General features: G+C 41.3%; 1 protein-coding gene across 5 annotated transcripts in view; it reads right to left on the reverse strand.

Moving 5' to 3' along the window:
• Positions 1–20045, reverse strand: part of LOC130838387 (intraflagellar transport protein 25 homolog) — an 82898-nt gene that overhangs the window by 48627 nt on the left and 14226 nt on the right. Inside the window, exon 2 of one of the 5 annotated variants that reach the window (XM_057711441.1) lies at positions 16861–16933. The exons of the other annotated variants lie outside the window; for them this stretch is intronic. Within the exon in view, the coding sequence (XP_057567424.1) occupies positions 16861–16933 (73 nt within the window). The remainder of the gene's footprint in view (positions 1–16860; positions 16934–20045) is intronic. 5 annotated transcript variants of the gene reach the window in all.

Genomic DNA, 20045 nt, shown 5'->3' on the forward strand with positions numbered 1-20045 from the left:
AGGCAGCTTAGCATCATGTGTTGCTCCTCCAGCTTGGCCCAACCAGTAGGAGATAATATATATATATATATATATATATATATATATGGCTACCATTATTGAATACCTCCTACGTGCCATGCCCTGACTTTACAACAACAATGGAAGGTAGGTATTAACCCTAATTTAGATGAAGTTAAGAAAACTCAGCCTCAAGTTAAGTGAATTGTTTAAGGTCCAGAGCTTATAAGAACCAGAATTTATATTCCATTCTGTCCAGCTCTGAAGCCCACTCTATTACATTGCCTTCTTAAATAATAAGGAAATGGTAATAATGAATTACCATTCATTAAAATCTCAACTATTAAAAGTCTATTAAGTAAACCACCAAGAATTTTCACAGTAGTCCTGCCAAGTAAGGATTATTACCTCCATTTCATGGGTGAAGAACCCAATGCCAGTGACTTACCTTAGACCAGTGCTTTATTATGCATGCAAATCACCTGGGGATCTTTTTAAACAGTAGATTCTGATTCAGTAGATCTGGAGTTGGGCTTGACATTCAACATTTCTACCAGGTTTCCAGATGATGCTAGTGCTTCTAATTTGTGGGCTACACTTGGAGTAGCAAGGCTCTAGACCTTCACTGTTCAGTACAATAGCCCCTACTCACACGTGGCCCCTGAACACTTGAAATGTGGCTAGTCCACATTGAGATGTGCTGTAAACTACGTACTGGATCTCAGATGTCAGAGTCCAAAAGTATGAATGAAAAAATCTCCATTTTTAAGTGCTGGTTATATGTTAAAATGGTATTTTGGCAGTTAAAATATTAATTTTACCTGTTTTTATTTTTCTAATGTGGATACTAGAAAATTTACATGGTTTGCATTGTGATTTGCATTATGTTTCTGTTGGACAGCACTGCTCTAGACCATATTCCATCTGTGAAAGGTGAGCTTAAAGCAAGACTTACTGGCAAGTGAAAGGAAGGGGGAGAATACCTCAAGGAATTAAGAACATTGGTGTGACAGATTTGACATCTGGAAATGCTCTGGAGTCTAACCAGGATCTTAGTAAAAGTAGATCTTGGACCTCATTTGTGTTCTATTTGCTATTCAGAGCTAGGCAAGGTGCTCCCTTTGTAAATGTGGCCTGTTGCCCAGGATTATATCAAAAGCTCTGGTTTCTGAAATATACCCAATGAAAAAGCAGGTTCAGTGCAGATTGTTTTCTGTTGTGAAAGTAGAGTTGAGCTTTAAAATGTCATTTGGGTGAACACTAGCACACCTTGCCAAATTCCCAGTACAAACAAACAGCCTTCCTTGTCAAAGTTAGCGTATATTGTTAGTCAGACTTGAGCCCGACTTGATTGCCCCCCACTGTCACCGTCCCCTTGCTGCTGTGGTACAGTGCTGTCTCAGAAAGTGGCATCTGATCACTTCCAAACATCCCACTTGCTCTGGTCGTTTTGGAGGGCAAATCTTCCTTCAAAGCAACTTCTGATTACTTCTCTTTCATAAACACAGTGTACTTTTGAAGCTAAGATGTCATTTTCTTCAATCCTTTTTTTCTTTCAAGGTTCTCATTTTCCTTGCTGGTGAGTTGTATAAACAAATATTTCTTGTTTGATCCAAATAATTTGTTGTAGTCATTTGGATGGAGTTATGAAAGTCTAGTCTTTGTTTTAATGATTGGAACAAATGTTGAAGGTCAAGAAATTATGACTAGCATAAAATAGATGAGGTAATCTGTGTGTTTAACTTACATGTAAGACTAACTTTTTTTAAAATTAGAATTTCTTGTTTCTTCTTAGAATTAACTTGCTGACTCATTATGAACTTTGGGCAAATGACTCAATTCTGCTAACACTCAATTTACCTCTTTAAAACTAGGCCACCTACCTACATAATGCTTACAAGAATGAATAAATGTGTTACTCAAAAGTATGGTCTATGGACCCCTGCCCCAGAGTCTCCTGGGGTATTTGTTAAGATGAAAATTCCTGTACCCCACCCATATGTACGGAATCAGAATCTTTTAGTTTGTTAGAATTACATGCTAATCTGACATTAGGCCAAGTTTTCTTTTCATAGATTTATTCCAAAAAATGCTGAGCTATTCATTTATTCATTTGAAAAAGTACCCATTGAACATTTAACCTGTACCAAGTGCTGGGGGTTCAGCACTGAACAAGACAAAAGATAGTATTTGCCTTCAAGGAGCTTCCACTCAAGGGAGGTGAGACAGACATGTAAGTAAACAGAACAGTAAGTCAGCAGGCGAAGTTCACGTAGTGATAAGGTGGAGCTGGTAGTGAGATACTGGGGGATAGAGATGGGAAGGGTTCAGTTTTTAATTAATTTAGAGAGTTGCAGAAGGCCTCTCTGAGGAAGAGACGTTTGAGCTGAGAAGTATGACAAGAAGGAGCTAGTCATGCAAACATCTGGGTAAAGAGGGTCTGAGGACAGGAAAGAACAAGTGTAAAGCCTGAGATGGCAAATGCTTGGCACATTCTAGGGACAGAAAGAAGAAAACTAGTGAAGGCCAGGCGGCTTGTGCACAGTGAACAAGTGGTAACAGATGAGTTTAGGAGAGAGACAAGTGGCAGATTATCTAGGCCTTGTGGGTCATGGAAGTTGAATTTTACTACATTGTAACAGAAAGCCACTGATTAAGCGTAAATCACACATGTCATCTGATTTATATTTTGAAGAGTGAACCTTTGCTGCTTGGTGGTCCCAATGTGTGGAGCAGGGATCATAGTGGGGGCAGGAGTAGAGCAGGGAGGTCCAATCAGGGCCATTAAAGAAGTCCAAGTGAGAGATGATGGCAGCTAGGACTAGATAGGAGTAATAGTAGTGATGATGATGAGAGGCTGGATACAGGGGCTGTTTTGGAGGTCGAGCTGATAGGTCAGGTTGATGCATTTGGTGTCAGGAAGTAAAGGAACAGAGGAAGTAAAACCAAAGGTGGCTCCTTTCTAAGGTTTTACCTGAGCAACTGAATGGGCGGGAAAATGCAGGGGAGGCATAGGTTTGGCGTGGGTGGAGAAATCAAGAGTTTTGTTTCAGACAAGTTTGAGAGGCCTCAAGAAATTCACAAGTAGGCAATCAGACACATGAGTCTGGAGGTCAGGGGAGTGATCATGACTGAAGATACAGAGTTGGGGTTCTACAGTATAGAGTTGATGTTTGGGGCCCATGACTGTAGGATCACCTAGGGAGAGTACTGATAGAAAAGAGACATGGCCTGGGGCCTTCCCACACGTAAGATCACGCAAAAGAGGAATGAGTGTTGAAGACACAGGTAAAACCAGGAGGGTATAAGCTAGAAGTGAAAATGTTATGATGAGAAGGGAGTAGCGAGCTGTGTCGAATATTTCAAGTTGGATGAGGACAGGTAATTTGGCAAGTTGGGGGCTTTTTGTGCCTTTGATTAGGCTGGGGGGAGAGGTAAATGTTAAAAACCCAACTGGAGTGGATTAAAGATAATGGGAGATGAAGAAGTGGAAATAAGAACTATAGAAAAAATTCCTCAGGCCATGTCTCTTTTTTATCTGTACTATATAAAGGAATATAAACTCCAAATTCTTATAGTGACTGGGATCTTGGGGTCAAAGAAGTATTTTCTTTCATAGTTTTTGTTCCGGTTTGGTTTGGTTTTTAAAATATATATATTTTAGTACATTACAGTTGCCATTCTTTCTTTAAAATTTTTTTATATTATCTATTTTCTACATATTAGCATCTTTCGTAATTTTTTATTCACACATTTAAAAGTAGAATAGAACAAACCCTCATATACTTGTTACTCATTGTGATAGGCGAATAATGGCCCCTCAAAGATGTCCAGGTCATGGCCCCTGGAAATATGTTACTTTACATGGTAATGGGGACTTTGCAGATGTGATCAAATTAAAGATCTTGAGATGGGGAGATTATCCTCAATTGTTCAGATAGGTCCAGTGTCATCACAGGGGTCCTTCTGAGAGGGAGGCAGGAAGATCAGAGTCAAAAGCAGTAGATGTGACAGTGGACCCAAGAGCTTGGAGTGATACAGTGAAGGGGTCACAAACCAAGGAAGGACAGGTGGCCTCTAGATGCTGAAGAAGGCAGAGCAATGGATTCTCCCTTGAAGCCTCCAGACAGAGGGAAAAATACATGAGGATGAGAAAGCATGGGAAGTGTTAAAGAGCAAGGAATTAGCTTTCCCTGTCATGGAAGTGCTTGGGACTCTTAGCGTCTTGACAAGACTTGCAGAGTTAGCTTGCAGTGTTTTTTTCTGGTCTTGAGATTCTCCCCACTGCCTTTGTAGTGTTAAACTTAGCTTTGATCTTCTGAACATGAAATTTATCCTAAAACCCAAGTTAGTTCTTGATATACCAGTATTGAGCCCTGGCCATATCTGTACTCTCGACTGCAGAAGAGAAATTACATTCTGGAATTCCTAGGTTGGCCTGAGCTGGCCAACGTAATCCTGCTGTTACGGTCTCACTCTCAGTATCTGTAGCAAAAATTTCCCCTCTCCTTCTGCTTCAGCCTCTCATTCCTGGCAATTTCCTCTCTCTATCAGCTCTCAAAGATGGTTCTTTGGGCTCTGAGGGTCTGTTCTAGACTGGGAGTCAGAAAACCCATGCTCTAGTCCAGGTTCTGTCACTTACCAGCAAATCTCTTCCCTTCTCTGGGCCTTGATTTCCTCATCTGTGAAAGAATACAATAAACCTGCTTGCTTGATAGGATTGTTACAGGAATTAGATGATATAATGTGAGTGAAAGTGCTTTAAACTGTAGAGTCTAATTCAGATGTTATCTAATTATTTCTTTGTAGAATCCTAAAACATTACCACAGCCCTTCATATCACAGGCAGGGAAGCTAGGGCTCAGAGAGAAGAAGCTTATTCATTATGGTGGTTAACTTTATCTGTCAGGTTGCCTAGGCTGTGGTGCCCAGTTGTGTGGTCAAAGCCAGTCCAGGTGTTACTGTGAAAGTGTTTTATAGATGTGATTAAACCAGTAGATTGTTAATAAAACAGATTACTCTCCATGATGTGGATGAGCCTCATCCAGTGAGTTGTGGGCCTAGGAGAAAAGACTGAGCTCCCGAGAATGAAATTTTCTCTCTCTCTCTCTGTTTGAGAACATATGTATACACACACCCCCCATTGGTTCCACGTCTCTGTAGAACCCTTACTAATATCTTCATTCATTCACTCATATGGCAAAAAGTTATTGGGTACCTACTGTGGGTTCTATTAGAGCAAATAAGACAGTCCCTGCCCTCAAGTAGGGAGCAGACCAGTGACTTTCCCAAGTACAGCTTAGTGTGATCAGTACTGTGATTTGGGTGAGCTTTGGGACCACAGTGAAGGAATGCTCGAAGGGGTAACCAAGACCTGTGAGGCAGGAGATGCTTCCTAAAAGAATGATGCTTAAGTGAGTTTTGAAGGATAAATGTGAGTGAGCAAATGAAAGAGAGGAGCCAGGCATTTTGGGCTCCGTGGAGTGTGGAAAAGAGTAACAGCATTTCCATGTGTGAGGCTCTTAGGAGTTCTGGGTGGCTGGAACAATGGGAGTCGGAGAGAGTTGAGTGATGAAGCCAGAGCAGTCAGCAGGGACCACTTCAGGGAAAGCCTTGATCCTGAAGATCACAGGGAACCATGCAGGGATTAAAGTAGGGTGATAAGACTTCCCTGGTGGCGCAGTGGTTAAGAATCCACCTGCCGATGCAGGGGACACGGGTTCGATCCCTGCTCCAGGAAGATTCCACATGTCATAGAGCAACTAAGTCTGTGCGCCACAGCTATTGAGCCTGTGCTCTAGAGCCTGTGAGCCACAACTATTGAGCCCATGTGTTGCAGCTACTGAAGCCCACGCGCCTAGAGCTCACTCTCTACAACAAGAGAAGCCACGGCAATGAGCCTGCACACTACAACAAAGAGTAGCCCCCACTCGCCGCAACTAGAGAAAGCCCGCGTGCAGCAACGAAGACCCAACACAGCCAGTCAATCTAAAAAATAAAAAAATAAATACATAAAATAAAGTAGGATGACAGAGATCTGTGTTTGAGAAAGATGCCTCTGGCGCTAGGTGGACCAGGAGGGGAAGTCCAGTGAGGAGCCAAGGGAAGCCTGAGGCAAGGCGTAGGGATGCAGCAGTGAGATGCGATCATTAACTCAGTACATACTTGAGCATCCGTTCTGAGTCACGTACTCTGCTTGGTGATGGGGAAGCAAGACACTGCTGCTATGGAGCTTGGAGGTGGAACTGAAAGAATTTGATGTTGACCCATTGGAGAGGAGGGGTCAAAGATGACGTCAAGGTTTCTAGCCTGAAGTAAGTAACCACTGAGATGGGAGCACTGGAGCAGGAACAAGTTCAGAGGTCAGATGAGTTCAGTTTGGGGTGTGTAGAGTTTGAGGTGTTACAACCAGATGAAAACGGTCCAGGAAGTTACTGATCTCTTATTCTGCAGGGCAAGAGAGCTATGGGCCAGGGATAAAGATTGGGAAGAAGCTGGGGGTGGGAATGAAGTCACGCAGGAAGAACACTTCAGGTTAAGAACCTGGAATTGTATGCAAAAATGCTGTGTCTTTGGAACATGTGGGCTTCCCCCCTGCCTGTGAAGCAGATCCAGAGCCATCATGACAGTCTCAAGGGGGAGAAAATATGTCGTGTGTCCCCGCCCCCCATCACCGCCAGTTATCAGCTACTGAGATAAAATGGGGGGAGCAGATGACTAATGATGGAGCCCTAGGAAATGGCAACATTTGAAGGAAAACAGGAAGAGGCATGTGAGAAGAATGTGAAAGGAGGAAACCAGAACAGTGTATCATTATGGAAACCAAGAGGGGGCAGTGTTCCAAGACAGTGGAGGTGCTCAGCCACTCAGCCATACCCTCAGGGCAAAGAGGACAGAGGAGACAGATTCCAAGCAATTTGATTTGGAGTTGAGAAGGTAGCCAGAGGAGAAGCTGACATAGAAGCAGGCTGTTTTAATATCAGAAAAACCACAACAACACATTTATATGCTACAAGGAACAAACTGGAAGAGGAGAGCCGTCTCTGGCCACCAGGGCTCCAGGCTGCATCAGTCCTTACTCTTCAGGAAAGCAGTGGCCATTCCAACTCAACAACAGCTCACATGGAGCAAGAGGAAGCCAAGTGACAGGTGAGTAGTGGCAGCCCTGCGTAGCTCTGCGTGCAGATTTGTTCAGGAGACTGAAAACCTTGATCCCAGGAGGAACAACCAATGACGTGAGAGCTGTGCAGCTTGAGAGGCCTCAGGGGGAGATGGTTAACTCTTTTCAGAGGGAGGGCTTTCCTGGGGTTAGCAGCAACAGGTAAGTTTTCTGGATCCAGAACTAATTAGAGATTTGGTTCAGTAGTGCAGCTATTAGGAGAGGTGGCAAGCTCTTCTTCAGAAGTGTGCAAACAGAAGCTGGGTGATTATTTGGCAAGGCTGGTACATAGACAATGCGAACATCAGGCAGGGGTTGGATTAGATGACCTTTAAAGTCCCTTCCAGGCCAAGGAATCTCTAACATTTAGATTTGCCTGGTCATCCCAAGGGGTCTTGAAATGGTCAAAAACACTGTTTTGATTCATTAAGAAAAAAAATCATGCTGCATAATGCTCATGCGGTTAGGAAGAGAAAGGGATAACAAGACAGCACATGCAGCAAGTGTAGTGGCTCTTGGAAGGGAAAGCACTGGCTTAGAGTTTGGATCAGTGTTTCCCTGAGGTTCCCAAAGGACACTCATGGAGCCTGTAAAAAAACAAGTGCAGATAATCTCCAGCCCTCCATTCTGATTCTGGAGAGCAGATTGGCCCCAGGAACATGCATTTTAATTAAGCAACACATCCCCACCCCTCCCAAGAATCTGATGTGGCGGATCCCAGGACTCCTCTTTGAGACACTGAATGAAGCTGATGGAATGAGGGTAACAAACATCCTCCAAGTAAAGTGCTCTGGAATCTCAGTGTGCTTTGCAGATGCAAAACTAGTCTCAGAGATGTGGGGGGGCTTGCTGGGAAAGTCAATATGTAATCTCAGATTGACCCTCGGGTTCGGTATTTCTCCAGCATCGAGCAGGCTAAATGGAGAATTTTGCAAGCCTTAATCTCATTCACTCCCACATGCCCATCTGAAGAGAATAGAATCCACAACGAGATGCCAATTCACACCACCTGAGTCATTGCCTAAGTCTCCCAATCTTTAAAATGAAATAATGATGGTTGGGGACTTCCCTGGTAGCACAGTAGTTAAGAATCTGCCTGCCAATGCAGGGGACACAGGTTCGACTCTTGGCCTGGGACGATCCCACATGCTGTGGAGCAGCTAAGCCCGTGCACCACAACTACTGAGCCTGCACTCTAGAGCCTGTGAGCCACAACTACTGAGCCCACGTGCTGCAACTACTGATCCCATGCACACGTAAAGCCTATGCTCCTCAACAAGAGAAGGCACCACGAGAAGCCAGCGCACTGCAATGAAGAGTAGCCCCCACTCATCGCAACTAGAGAAAGCCTGAGTGCCGCAACAAAGACCCAGTGCAGCCAAAAGGAAAAAAAAATGATGGTTGGATTCTGTCTTCTCACTGAATGACATAGAACAAATCTGGAGGTATAGACCCCCAGGCCTAGTGGGGCCGAAAAACTCTGGGAAAGTGTCTTACTCTGCCTTGCTCAAAGGATTCAGAAAGCAGCCGCAATCCAATAATGGGACCAGCTTTGCCTTTCTGCTTGGAACAACTGAAAAACCAGGCAGAATAGATGAAACAGTTTAAAAACACTGGACAGGTACTTCCCTGTTGGTCCAGTGGCTAAAATTCTGTGCTCCCACTGCGGGGGGCCTGGGTTCGATCCTTGGTCAGGGAACTAGATCCCTCATGCCTCAACTAAGAGCCTGCATGACCAGCTAAAGATCCTGCATGCTGCAACTAAAAAGAGATCCTGTGTACCGCAATGAAGATCACACATGCCACAACCGAGACCTGGTGCAGCCAAATAAATAAATAAATAAATATTTTTAAAATAATAAAAAAATAAAAACCCTGGACATCAGGCAATAAAGGACAGTCATCCCCAAGACACAGGAAACAAAGTGAGCCCTACAACTGCTCCAGCTTCCTTAGAGTTCCCAGGTTGCAGCACAAGGACACGGAATCCAGAGAGAGCGTAACAGAATCCGTGAATTGAGGAGTCGGAGCTTACAGTTCAGGGAAAGCAAGGCACCTAGAGTTCACAGGACAGAGTAGTAGGAGAAAGTTACAAACACAGAGAACTCTGGGACTCTAGAGAGTCCTCCTTTAGTATTCAGCAGACTACTGATCAGCCATGCACGTAAGGAAACTACCTCAGGCCAGGGGAAGAACCACCCAGAAGGATTAGAGGAAGCAGTGCGTGATGGCCACGCAGGGCTGGGAATATCCACTCATTATCCATGGGTGCTGAATCCAGAGAAGTCTTACCTCAGTAGTGGAGAATAATTAGTCCTTGATAGTAATTAGCCTAGACTAAACATGGCTCTAGTCCTGCCCAATAAATCTTAAAAGCAAGATCTCAAAGGATCACATGTTACAAGTTACTTAACCACATCCAAGAGCAATATCAAGAATATTTATAGGAAATCAAAAATATCTAACACCCAAAGATTAAAATTCACAGTGTCTAGCATCCAATAAAAAATTACCATATGTAGTCTAGAAATAAACCCTCAATTTATAATTAATTGATTTTTGACAAGGATACCAAAGTAATTCAATGGAGAAAGAATAGTCTTTCTTACAAATGGTTCCAGGCACTTGGATAACCAGAAGCAAAAGAATAAAGTTAGACCCTTTACTCATACCATATACAAAATTTAACTAAAAATGGATCATAGACCTAAATATAAGGGCTAAAACTATAAAACTCTTGGAAGAAAATATAGGCATAAATCTTCATGATCTTGGGTTAGGCAAAATCTTCTTACATACTATGACACCAAAAGCACAATCTGCCAAAGATCGAAGTTAAAGAAGACAAGTTAGACCACATCAAAGCTAAAATTTTTTATGCTTCAGTGGGCAACAGTGAAAAGACAACCTACAGAATGGGAGAAAATATTTGCAAAGCATATATTTGATAAGGGTATAGTATCCAGAATATATAAAGAATTCTTATAACTCAACAATAATGAGATAAATTACTAAAAAAATGGGCAAAGTATCTGAGTAGAAATATCTCCAAACAAGATATACAAATGGCCAATAAACACATAAAAAGATACTCAACATCATTAGCTATCAGGGAAATGCAAATCAAAATCACAATCCACAATGAGATGCCACTTCTCACCCACTAGGGTGATTATAATAAGAAAGAGACAATAACAAGTGTTGGTGAGGATGTGGAGAAATTGGAACCCTTGTGCATACACTACTGGTGGGAATGTAATATGGAACAGCTACTGTAGAAAACAGTCTGGCACTTCCTCAGAAGGTTAGACATAGTTACCATATGACTCAGCAGTCCCACTCCTAGAGAAAATGTTCATCCATACAAAATCATACATGAATGTTCGTAGCAGCATTACTCACAGTAGCCTCAAAGTAGAAACAACCCACATGTCCATCAACTGAGGAGCTGATAAACAAAATGTGATGTAGCCGTACAGTGGAACATTACTCAGCAATAAAAAGGAACAAAATACTGATACATACTACAACATGGGTGAACCTCAAAAGTGTGTAAGTGAAAGAAATCAGCCACAAAAAAACCACATATCATATAATTTCACTTATACGGAATACTCCAAATCTATAGAGACAAAGTAGATTGGTGGTTGCCTAGGGATGGGGGAGTTGGGAAGAAATGGGGACTGTGCTGATGGGTACGGGGTTTCTATTTCAGATGATGAAAATGTTTTTAAAGTGATTATAGTGATGGTTGCACAACTCTATGAATATACTAAAGACTGTTGTACATTTTAAAGGAGCGAATTGAATGGTATGTAAATTATAACACAATATAGCTGTTACAGTATATGAAAATAAAATTACCATGCATGAAAAGAAGAAAGAAAATATAATCCATAGTGAGGAGAAAAATCTATCTAAATTTACCCAGAACTGACACAGATATTAGAATCATCAGAGAGGGACATTAAAAGTTATAATTGTGTTCCATGTGTTGAAAGAGTTAAGTAGACATGGAGGATACAGAAAAGACCCAAAGCAAGGTCCTAGGGATGAAAATAACATTGTATACATGAAAAATGCATTGTTGGCATTAATGGCAGTTTAAAATTGCAGAAGAAAATAGTGAATTTGAAAACAAAAAATAGAAACTATCCAAAACAAAATGTACATAAGGAAAAAATAACTTTAAGAAGATGAGCAGAGCAGCTTCAAGCAGCTAATATGTGTGTAATTGGAGATCCAGAAGAAAAAGAAAGGGGACAGAAAAAATATTTAAAGAAATATGGTAAAAATTTTTGCAGATTTGATGGAGAGCTGAGAAGCCCAATGTGCTGTAAGCACAAGAAACATGAAGAAGGGGCTTCCCTGCTTGTCCAGTGGTTAAGACCATGCTTCCACTGCAGGAAGTGCCAGTTTGATCCCTGGTGGGGGAACTAAGATCCTGCATGATGTGCATTGCTGCCACAAAAAAAAAAAAAAAAGTAAAATCACACCAAGCACCATATCTAATCAAATTGTTCAAAAGTAATGATAAAGAAAATTTTGAAGCAGAGAAAAAAGATGCCTCATATACAGAAGAACAAAAATAAAGATGGGAGCTTCCCTGGTGGTGCAGTGGTTAAGAATCCGCCTGCCAGAGTAGCTGTTACAAGAGGGAGGTTTGGGGGGAGGGTGAAATGGATAAAGGGGATCAATTGTACTGTGACAGATGGAAACTAAATTTTTGGTGGTGAGCACACTGCAGGGTATACAAAGTTAAAATGTAGTTGTTGAATGTGTGCAACATCTAATGTTATAGACCAATGCTACCTCAAAAAAAAACTTAAAAAAAAAAAAAATCCGCCTGCCAAAGCAGGGGACATGGGTTTGATCCCTGGTCCAGGAAGATCCCACATGCCACAGAGCAAATAAGCCCGTGTGCCTCAACTACTAAGCTTGTGAGCTCTACAGCCCAAAAGCCACAACTACTGAGCCCACATGCCACAACTACTGAAACCCGCGTACCTAGAGCTTGTGCTCCACAACAAGAGAAGCCACCGCAAAGAGAAGCCCACTAGCTGCCAGCAATAAAGCAGTCTTTACCATGAAAAAAAAAAAAAGAGTAGCCCCTGCTCGCCGCGACTGGAGAAAGCCTGTGTGCATCAGTGAAGACCCAATGCAGCTAATAAATAAATAAATATTAAAAAAATAAAGATGCCAGTAGGTTTCTCATTGGAAACAATGCAAACAGTGGAACAACCTCTTTAAAGTACTATAGGAACTTGTGACCAGCAGACCTACAGTACATGAAATGTTGAAGGAAGTCCTTCAAGCAGGAGGAAAATAATATGAGGTGGAAATATGAATCTATGCACACACAAAAATAAGGAGCACATGGAAATAACTACATGCAAAATATATATAATAGCTCTTTCTTACTATTTAAATCTCTCTAAAGGTAAGTGGCTACTTTAAAAAATAATTTTATTTATTTTTATTTAGTGGCTGTGTTGGGTCTTCATTGCTGCCCACGGGCTTTCTCTAGTTGCAGAGAGTGGGGGCTACTCTTCATTGTAGTGCACGGGGCTTCTTATTGCAGTGGCTTCTCTTGTTGCAGAGCATGGGCTCTAGGCGCAGGGACTTCAGTAGATGCGGTGCATGGGCTCAGTAGTTGTGGCTCGTGGGCTTAGTTGCCCTGAGACATGTGAGATCTTTCCTAATGAGGGCTCGAACCTGTGTCCCCTGCATTGGCAGGTGGGTTCTTAACCACTGTGCCACCAGGGAAGCCCGGTAACTGGCTATTTAAATAAGAATAAAAGCAATTTTTATAAAATGTATGACAATAATAGCACACAGAAGTCAGGTGGGGAGAAATGGAATTATACTGCTATTAGGTTCTTAAATGTGAATTGGTATAAAATCACTTTAAGGTAGATTGTGTAAAATTAAAGATGTATACTATAGGGCTTCCTAGGTGGCGCAGTGGTTGAGAATCCACCTGCCAATGTAGGGGACATGGGTTCGATCCCTACTCCAGGAAGATCCCACATGCCGCGGAGCAACTAAGCCCGTGTGTCACAGCTATTGAGCCTGTGCTTTAGAGCCCGTGAGCCACAACTATTGAGCCCATGTGCTGCACCTACTGAAGCCCACGTGCCTAGAGCCCGTGCTCCGCAACAAGGGAAGCCATGGCAATGAGAAGCCCGCGCACCACAACAAAGAGTAGCCCCCACTCACCGGCAACTAAAAAGAAAGGCCGCGCACAGCAAAGAAGACCCAACACAACCAATAAAGTAAATAAATAAATAAATTTATAAAAAAAAAAGATGTATACTATATACTCTAAAGCATCCACTAACAAAACAGTTTTTGTTTATAAACCAACAAAGTAGATAAAATGAAATCATAAAAAGTGTTTAATCCAAAAGAAATCAGGAAAAAAATGAAAAAGAGAAGAAAGAACAAATGGGGCAAATAAAAAACAAATAGCAATATCACTTGAACCATATCAATAGTCAAAATAAATGTAATGTAAATGGTCTACATATTCCAATTAAAAGGCAAAGGAGATAGTGAGATTGAATAAAAAAGCAAGACTCAACTATATGTTGACTAAAAGAAACACTTTAAATATAAATATAAGAATAGGCTAAAAGTAAAAGAATGGAAAAATGTACCATGCTGACATTAATTAAAAACAAAACTGGTATGGCTGAATTAATATTAGACAAATAGATTTCAGAGCAATGAATATTACCAGAGATAAAGCAGATCAATTCATAGTGATAAATGGGTCAATTCATCAAGAGGATATAACAACCTTAAATGTTTACGCACCTAATAACAGAACTTCAAATGCATGAGTCAAAAACTAATAAACCTGCAAGGAAAAAAGACAAATCCACAATTTTAGCTGGCTGTTTCAATACTCCTCTCTCAATAAATGATAGAACAAGTAGACAGAAAATCAGCAAGAATAGAGTAGACTTGAGCAATGCTATCCACTGTTGACTGAAAAAAAAGCACATCATGAGAGTTGTGAGTTAAGTATTATTTAGGGCAAAATGAGGACTATAGTCTTGGGAGACAGCATTTCAGACAGCTCTGAGAAGCTGCTCCAAAGAGGTAGGGGGGAAGGTCAGTATATATGTGATTTTGGTGAAGGAGGAGTACATGCAATCAAGCACGTATTTTTTGCAGAAGTTTACTGCTAGTTACAAGGAGCAGACGTCACCATGAAGGATTTTAGTGCTTTTCTAGACATGAGGAGATGCAAGAATTGGGCTCATAGAATCATCTCCTGAAAATATCTAGCTATCTGAAGACCTGTTCTGCCAGTTTTTCCCAGAGCACAGAGTGCCTCATTCTTGATCTCCACTCTGAGCTCCTTTCAGGGGGTGTTGAAGGTCAGCAGCTTCAGTGGCTCATAATTTGATCCTTGTAGAGGTAGATGGCAAGTTCTAATTTGTAGGTGACACCACCAACCTGATTTATAGAATCCCACAGCAGCAGAACATACATTCTTCTCAAGTGCACACAGAATGATATATTTCTACCAAGGCCAACAAAGAAAGAAAGAGAGACTACATCAGTAAAAGTGATAAAGCTCTAGCCAAACTGATCTGGAAAAAAAATGGAAATAGATTACAATATCAAGAACGCGAGAGACAGTATTACTACAGATTCTACAGCTATTAAAAGGATAATGAGGGAGCATTACAACCAACTTGATGCCAATAAATTTAACAACTTTGAAGAAATAAATTCCTTGAAAGACATTAATGAAGTTTACTCAAAAAGAAATAGATAATCTGAATATTCCTATATCTATTAAAGAAGTGGAATTTGTAGTTCAAAACCTTCCAACAAAGAAAATTCCAAGCCCATATGGCTCCACTAATGAATTTTACCAAACATTTAAGAAAGAAATAATACAAATTCTACACAAACTATACCAGAAAACTGAAGAGGAGGGAACACTCCCTACCTATTCTATGAGGCTAGCATTACTCTGACAAAAACATTACAAGAAAAGAAAAATGCAGGCCAATATCCCTCATGAACACAGATGCAAAAATTCTTTTTAAAAAATTTAAATTTATTTTTTGGCTTTTACACAGCAAAAGAAACCATAAACAAGACACGAAGAGAACCCTCAGAATGGGAGAAAATATTTGCCAATGAAGAAACTGACAAAGAATTAATCTTCAAAATATACAAGCAGCTCATGCATCTCAATATCAAAAAAGCAAATAACCCAATCCAAAAATGGGCAGAAGACCTAAATAGACATTTCTCCAAAGAAGACATGCAGATGGCTAACAAACACATGAAAAGATGCTCAACATCACTAATCATTAGAGAAATGCAAGTCAAAGCCTTACACTGGTCAGAATGGCCATCATCAAAAAATCTAGAAACAATAAATTCTGGAGAGGGTGCAGAGAAAAGGGAACCTTCCTGCACTGTTGGTGGGAATGTAAATTGGTACAGCCACTGTGGAAAACAGTATGGAGGTTCCTTAAAAAACTAAAAACAGAACTACCATATGACCCAGCAATCCCACTCCTGGGCATATACCCTGAGAAAACTGTAATCCCAAAAGAAACATGTACCACAATGTTCACTGCAGCACTATTTACAATAGCCAGGACATGGAAGCAACCTAAATGCCCATCAACAGATGAATGGATAAAGAAGATGTGGCATATATATACAATGCAATATTACTCAGCCATAAAAAGGAATGGAATTGAGTTATTTGTAGTGAGGTGGATGGACCTAGAGTCTGTCATACAGAGTGAAGTAAGTCAGAAAGAGAAAAACAAATACCGTATGCTAACTCATATATATGGAATCTAAAAAAATGGTACTGATGAACCCAATGACAGGGCAAGAATAAAGATGCAGATGTAGAGAATGGACTTGAGGACACAGGGTGAGGGGTGAAGGGGAAGCTGGGACAAAGTGTGAGAGTAGCATTGACATATATACACTAACAAATGTAAAATAGCTAGTGGGAAGCTGCTGCATAACACAGGGAGATCAACTCGATGATGGGTGATGACTTAGAGGGCTGGGATAGGGAAGGTGGGAGGGAGTCGTGGGAGGGAGGGGATATGGGGATATATGTATAAATACAACTGATTCACTTTGTTGTACAACAGAAACTGGCACAACAGTGTAAAGCAATTATACTCCAATAAAGAGCTTAAAAAATGCTTTACTGAACAAGTTTAATTGCTCAATTTCTTCACCAGAATCTCACCACTGTAAACAGTGAATTCAGTAGTGGGAGTTCCCTGGTGGCGCAGTGGTTAAGAATCCACCTGCCAATGCAGGGGACACGGGTTCAAGCCCTGGTCTGGGAAGATCCCACGTGCCACAGAGCGATTAAGCCTGTGCGCCACAACTACTGAGCCTGAGCTCTAGAGCCTGCGAGCCACAACTACTGAGCCCATGTGCCACAGCTACTGAAGCCCACACACCTAGAGCCCATGCTCTGCAAGGAGAAGTCACCACAATGAGAAGCCTGCGCACTGCAACCAAGTGTAGCCCCTCTCAACACAACTAAAGAAAGCCAGCAGCGCAGCAATGAAGACCCAATGCAGCCAAGTAATCAATTAATTAAAAAAATGAATTCAGTAGTATTCACTTCAATGTGATATTTTGAAGTTTAATTAATGAATATCTTATTAAAGAATAGTTTCACTTCAAACCTTCAGGATGAAACCAAATTGATCTTGAATCTTTTTGTGTCAATGGCTTTTCAAAGAGAGTCTCTTTTTCTCCCTGTGGAGAAATCAGCATAAACACGATTGGAATTTATCTAAACAAAAGAATGGAGCATTTTTATCATTCCATGATAAAATGGAATTTTTCTTGGAAAGGAAAAAAGAAACCCTAAAACTATAAACTTTCTAGAAGAACATATAGGATAAAATCTTTGTAACCTTGGGTTAGGCAATTATTTCTTAAATATAACACCAAAATCATAATTTGATAAGTTGGACTTCATCAAAATAAAAAACTTTTGCTTTTTGAAATACACTGTTTAAAGAATGAAAAGACAAGCCATAGACTGGAAGAAGTATTTGCAAATCATAATCTGATAAAGGGTGTGTATTCAGAGTATATAAAGGACTCTCAAAACTCAACAATGAAAAAACCAGCACTCTAATAAAATTTTAAAATATTGGGACAAAACTTTTACCAAGGAAGATATGTGGATGGCAAATAAGCACATGAAAAGATGCTCAACATCATTAGTCATTAGAGAAATGCGAAGTAAAATCACCATGCAATGCTACCACACACCTATTAGAATAGCTACAAGTAAAAAGACTGATCATACCAAGGGTTAGCAAGGATATAGAGCAATTCAGCTCTCCTACTCCAATAAGGGGAATGTAAAGTGACACAACCACTTTGGAAAACAAGTGGTTTCATAAAAAGTTAAACATATACTTACCACATCTAGCCATTCTACTTTCCGAGATATATGAACGCATTATGTCCATGTAAAGACTTGTGCATAAATGTTCAGAGCAGTTTCATTTGTAATAGCCCACACTGGGAATAACCTAAAATCTATTAACACATGAATGGATAAGTGAAGAGTGCATTTCTTCAGCCTGGAATTCACAAATTATGGTACACCCATACAATGGAATACTAAGTAATAAAAAAGAGTGGCTAAGGGCATGCTACAACATGGATAAATCTCGTAATAGTTATTCTGGGTGAAAGTCAAAGAGACAAAAAAAGGATATGCTGTATGATTTCACTTATATAACATTCTAGAAGAGTGCAAACTAATCTATACTGACAGAAAAGCAGTGGGAGTGAGGATCAGGGCAGGGTGAGAGTAAAGGATTACTAAGGGGCACAAGGACTCCTGAGGGTGATGTACGTGTTCACTATGGAATATGAAATATGCGATAGTTTCATGGGTATATACATGTGTCAAAACTTATGAAAGTGTACATTTTAAATATGTACAGCTTATTGTTTGTCAATTGTACTTCAATGAAGCTGTTAAAAAAAAAACTCACTGAACTATATACTTAAGATCTGTGCATCTCACTGTATGTAAATTACAATCAATAAATGTTTTTTGTTTTTTTTTTTAAAAGACTCAGCGAAATCGCTTCTACCTGAACTGGAGTTGCTGGGTGGCCCTCAGAATCCCAGAAACAGCAACAGTGTCACTTTGGGCTGGTCCCTTCTCTCTCTGCCTCTCTGGGAAGCATTGTCTTCCTATCAGAAGTCTGGCCGGACTCTGAGCTCCTCGCCAGCTCTGATGTCTGTAGTTTGGTGAGTCTAAGGATGAATGGAGAGTCCCAGGCAAACAGTGACGGCAGAAGGTTAAACCAGGCCAGATTTCCAGTCCAAACCCTGCGGCAAAACCTGAGCCACTTTAAATTCCATTCATCTATCCCTGCGTGTTTGCACAGCAAAGAACTTGTTGTACTTAAGGTACTGATCTTGGAGCCGGGGCCGGGGGGCGGGGAGATGGCAAATATTGACGCTGGCTGCGTAAGTTCTCTCTGCAGGCTGTGGCATTAAATCTCCTGCTCTGCTGATGTGAACCTAGGGATGGGCCTGGCTGGCCGCCCTGGGCTCTGTGTCTTCCTGGACGCAGCTTATGGAATGCTGTTTGGGAGGTTGCTACAGCACCTGCTTCTTTCTGAAAGGAAGAACCAGTAAACCAGAAAAGAACAAACGCCTTTCTTCTGCCAGCACCAGCCACCTCCTGTTTGCAGGCTGCCTCCCCCTGGCGTAGGCTCCAGCTTTCTCTTCTAGGGAGTCCTGGCTAAGAAAGAGTAAGCCATCAAGGAGTGGGGATGGTAGGCTCTGCCTTTCAGCCTCTCAAGGTATGATCCTGGCTCTACCCCTTAAAAACTGTGTGGGCACTTTCCTGGTGGTCCAGTGGTTAAGAATCCGTCTTGCAACGCAGGGGTCACAGGTTTGATCCCTGGATCGGGGGAACTAAGATCCCACATGCCACAGGGCAACCAAGCCCACATGCCGCAACTAGAGAGACTGCATGCCGCAACTAAGGAGCCTGTGCATTCTGAAGTCCCAGCACACTGCAACAAAAGATCCTGTGTACTACAACTAAGATCTGATGCAGCCAAAAAATTAATTAATTAAAAATAAAATAAAATAAACTGTGTGATCTTAGCCAAGCAACTTCATCTGTCTTAGCCCCTGTGAAGTACAAGTAACCAAACCAGGTTCCTGGAATTGTTGTGAGGATAAGAGAAAATGAGATACAAGAGCTAAGACATATAAAAATTTGCAGTAGTGCTTGGCATGTACCAAATGCTCACTAAATATTGCCTGTTAATATTTGTGGACAGGGACAGTTGCCTGCCATTCCAGTAAACAGAATGTCGCCCACATTCCTAGTTCTATAAGGATCAAGCCATTAGCCACTGCAGCCTCCCACCAATAGTGGGAGTGAATTCCCTGAGGGGAATTCAGGATGGAGAAAAACAGGAAGCATTCTGTGCTTTGGATACTGGCCTAGATACTTAAGATGCATATGTAAAGAATAATTTCAGTGAACCCAGATCCTTGCATTTTCCCATGCATAGAAAAGTGCCAAAATCATTCGAGATGTCTGTTCTTTGTGATTAGCAACAATCTTTTGAAGTTCGACTACATGGGTTTGTTTTTTGTTTTTTTCAGCAGAAACCTCCCACACATCCTGGCTTCTCCCTTACGTCTTCAGAGCAGTTCCTCAGAGCTACCTGAGAGGCTGTCTCCCAGGCTATGGTCCTCTGTAAGATCCCTGAGTAAAGCTTAACTTGCAAGTTTTAGTTGTGCATTTTTCTTCTGTTGACATAGTCATTCAAGGCCCTCCCTGCTTGAAGCTTTACTGTTTGCCAGTGGCATC

The sequence above is a fragment of the Hippopotamus amphibius genome, chromosome 1, assembly GCF_030028045.1.
Source record: "Hippopotamus amphibius kiboko isolate mHipAmp2 chromosome 1, mHipAmp2.hap2, whole genome shotgun sequence".
NCBI lineage: Eukaryota > Metazoa > Chordata > Mammalia > Artiodactyla > Hippopotamidae > Hippopotamus > Hippopotamus amphibius.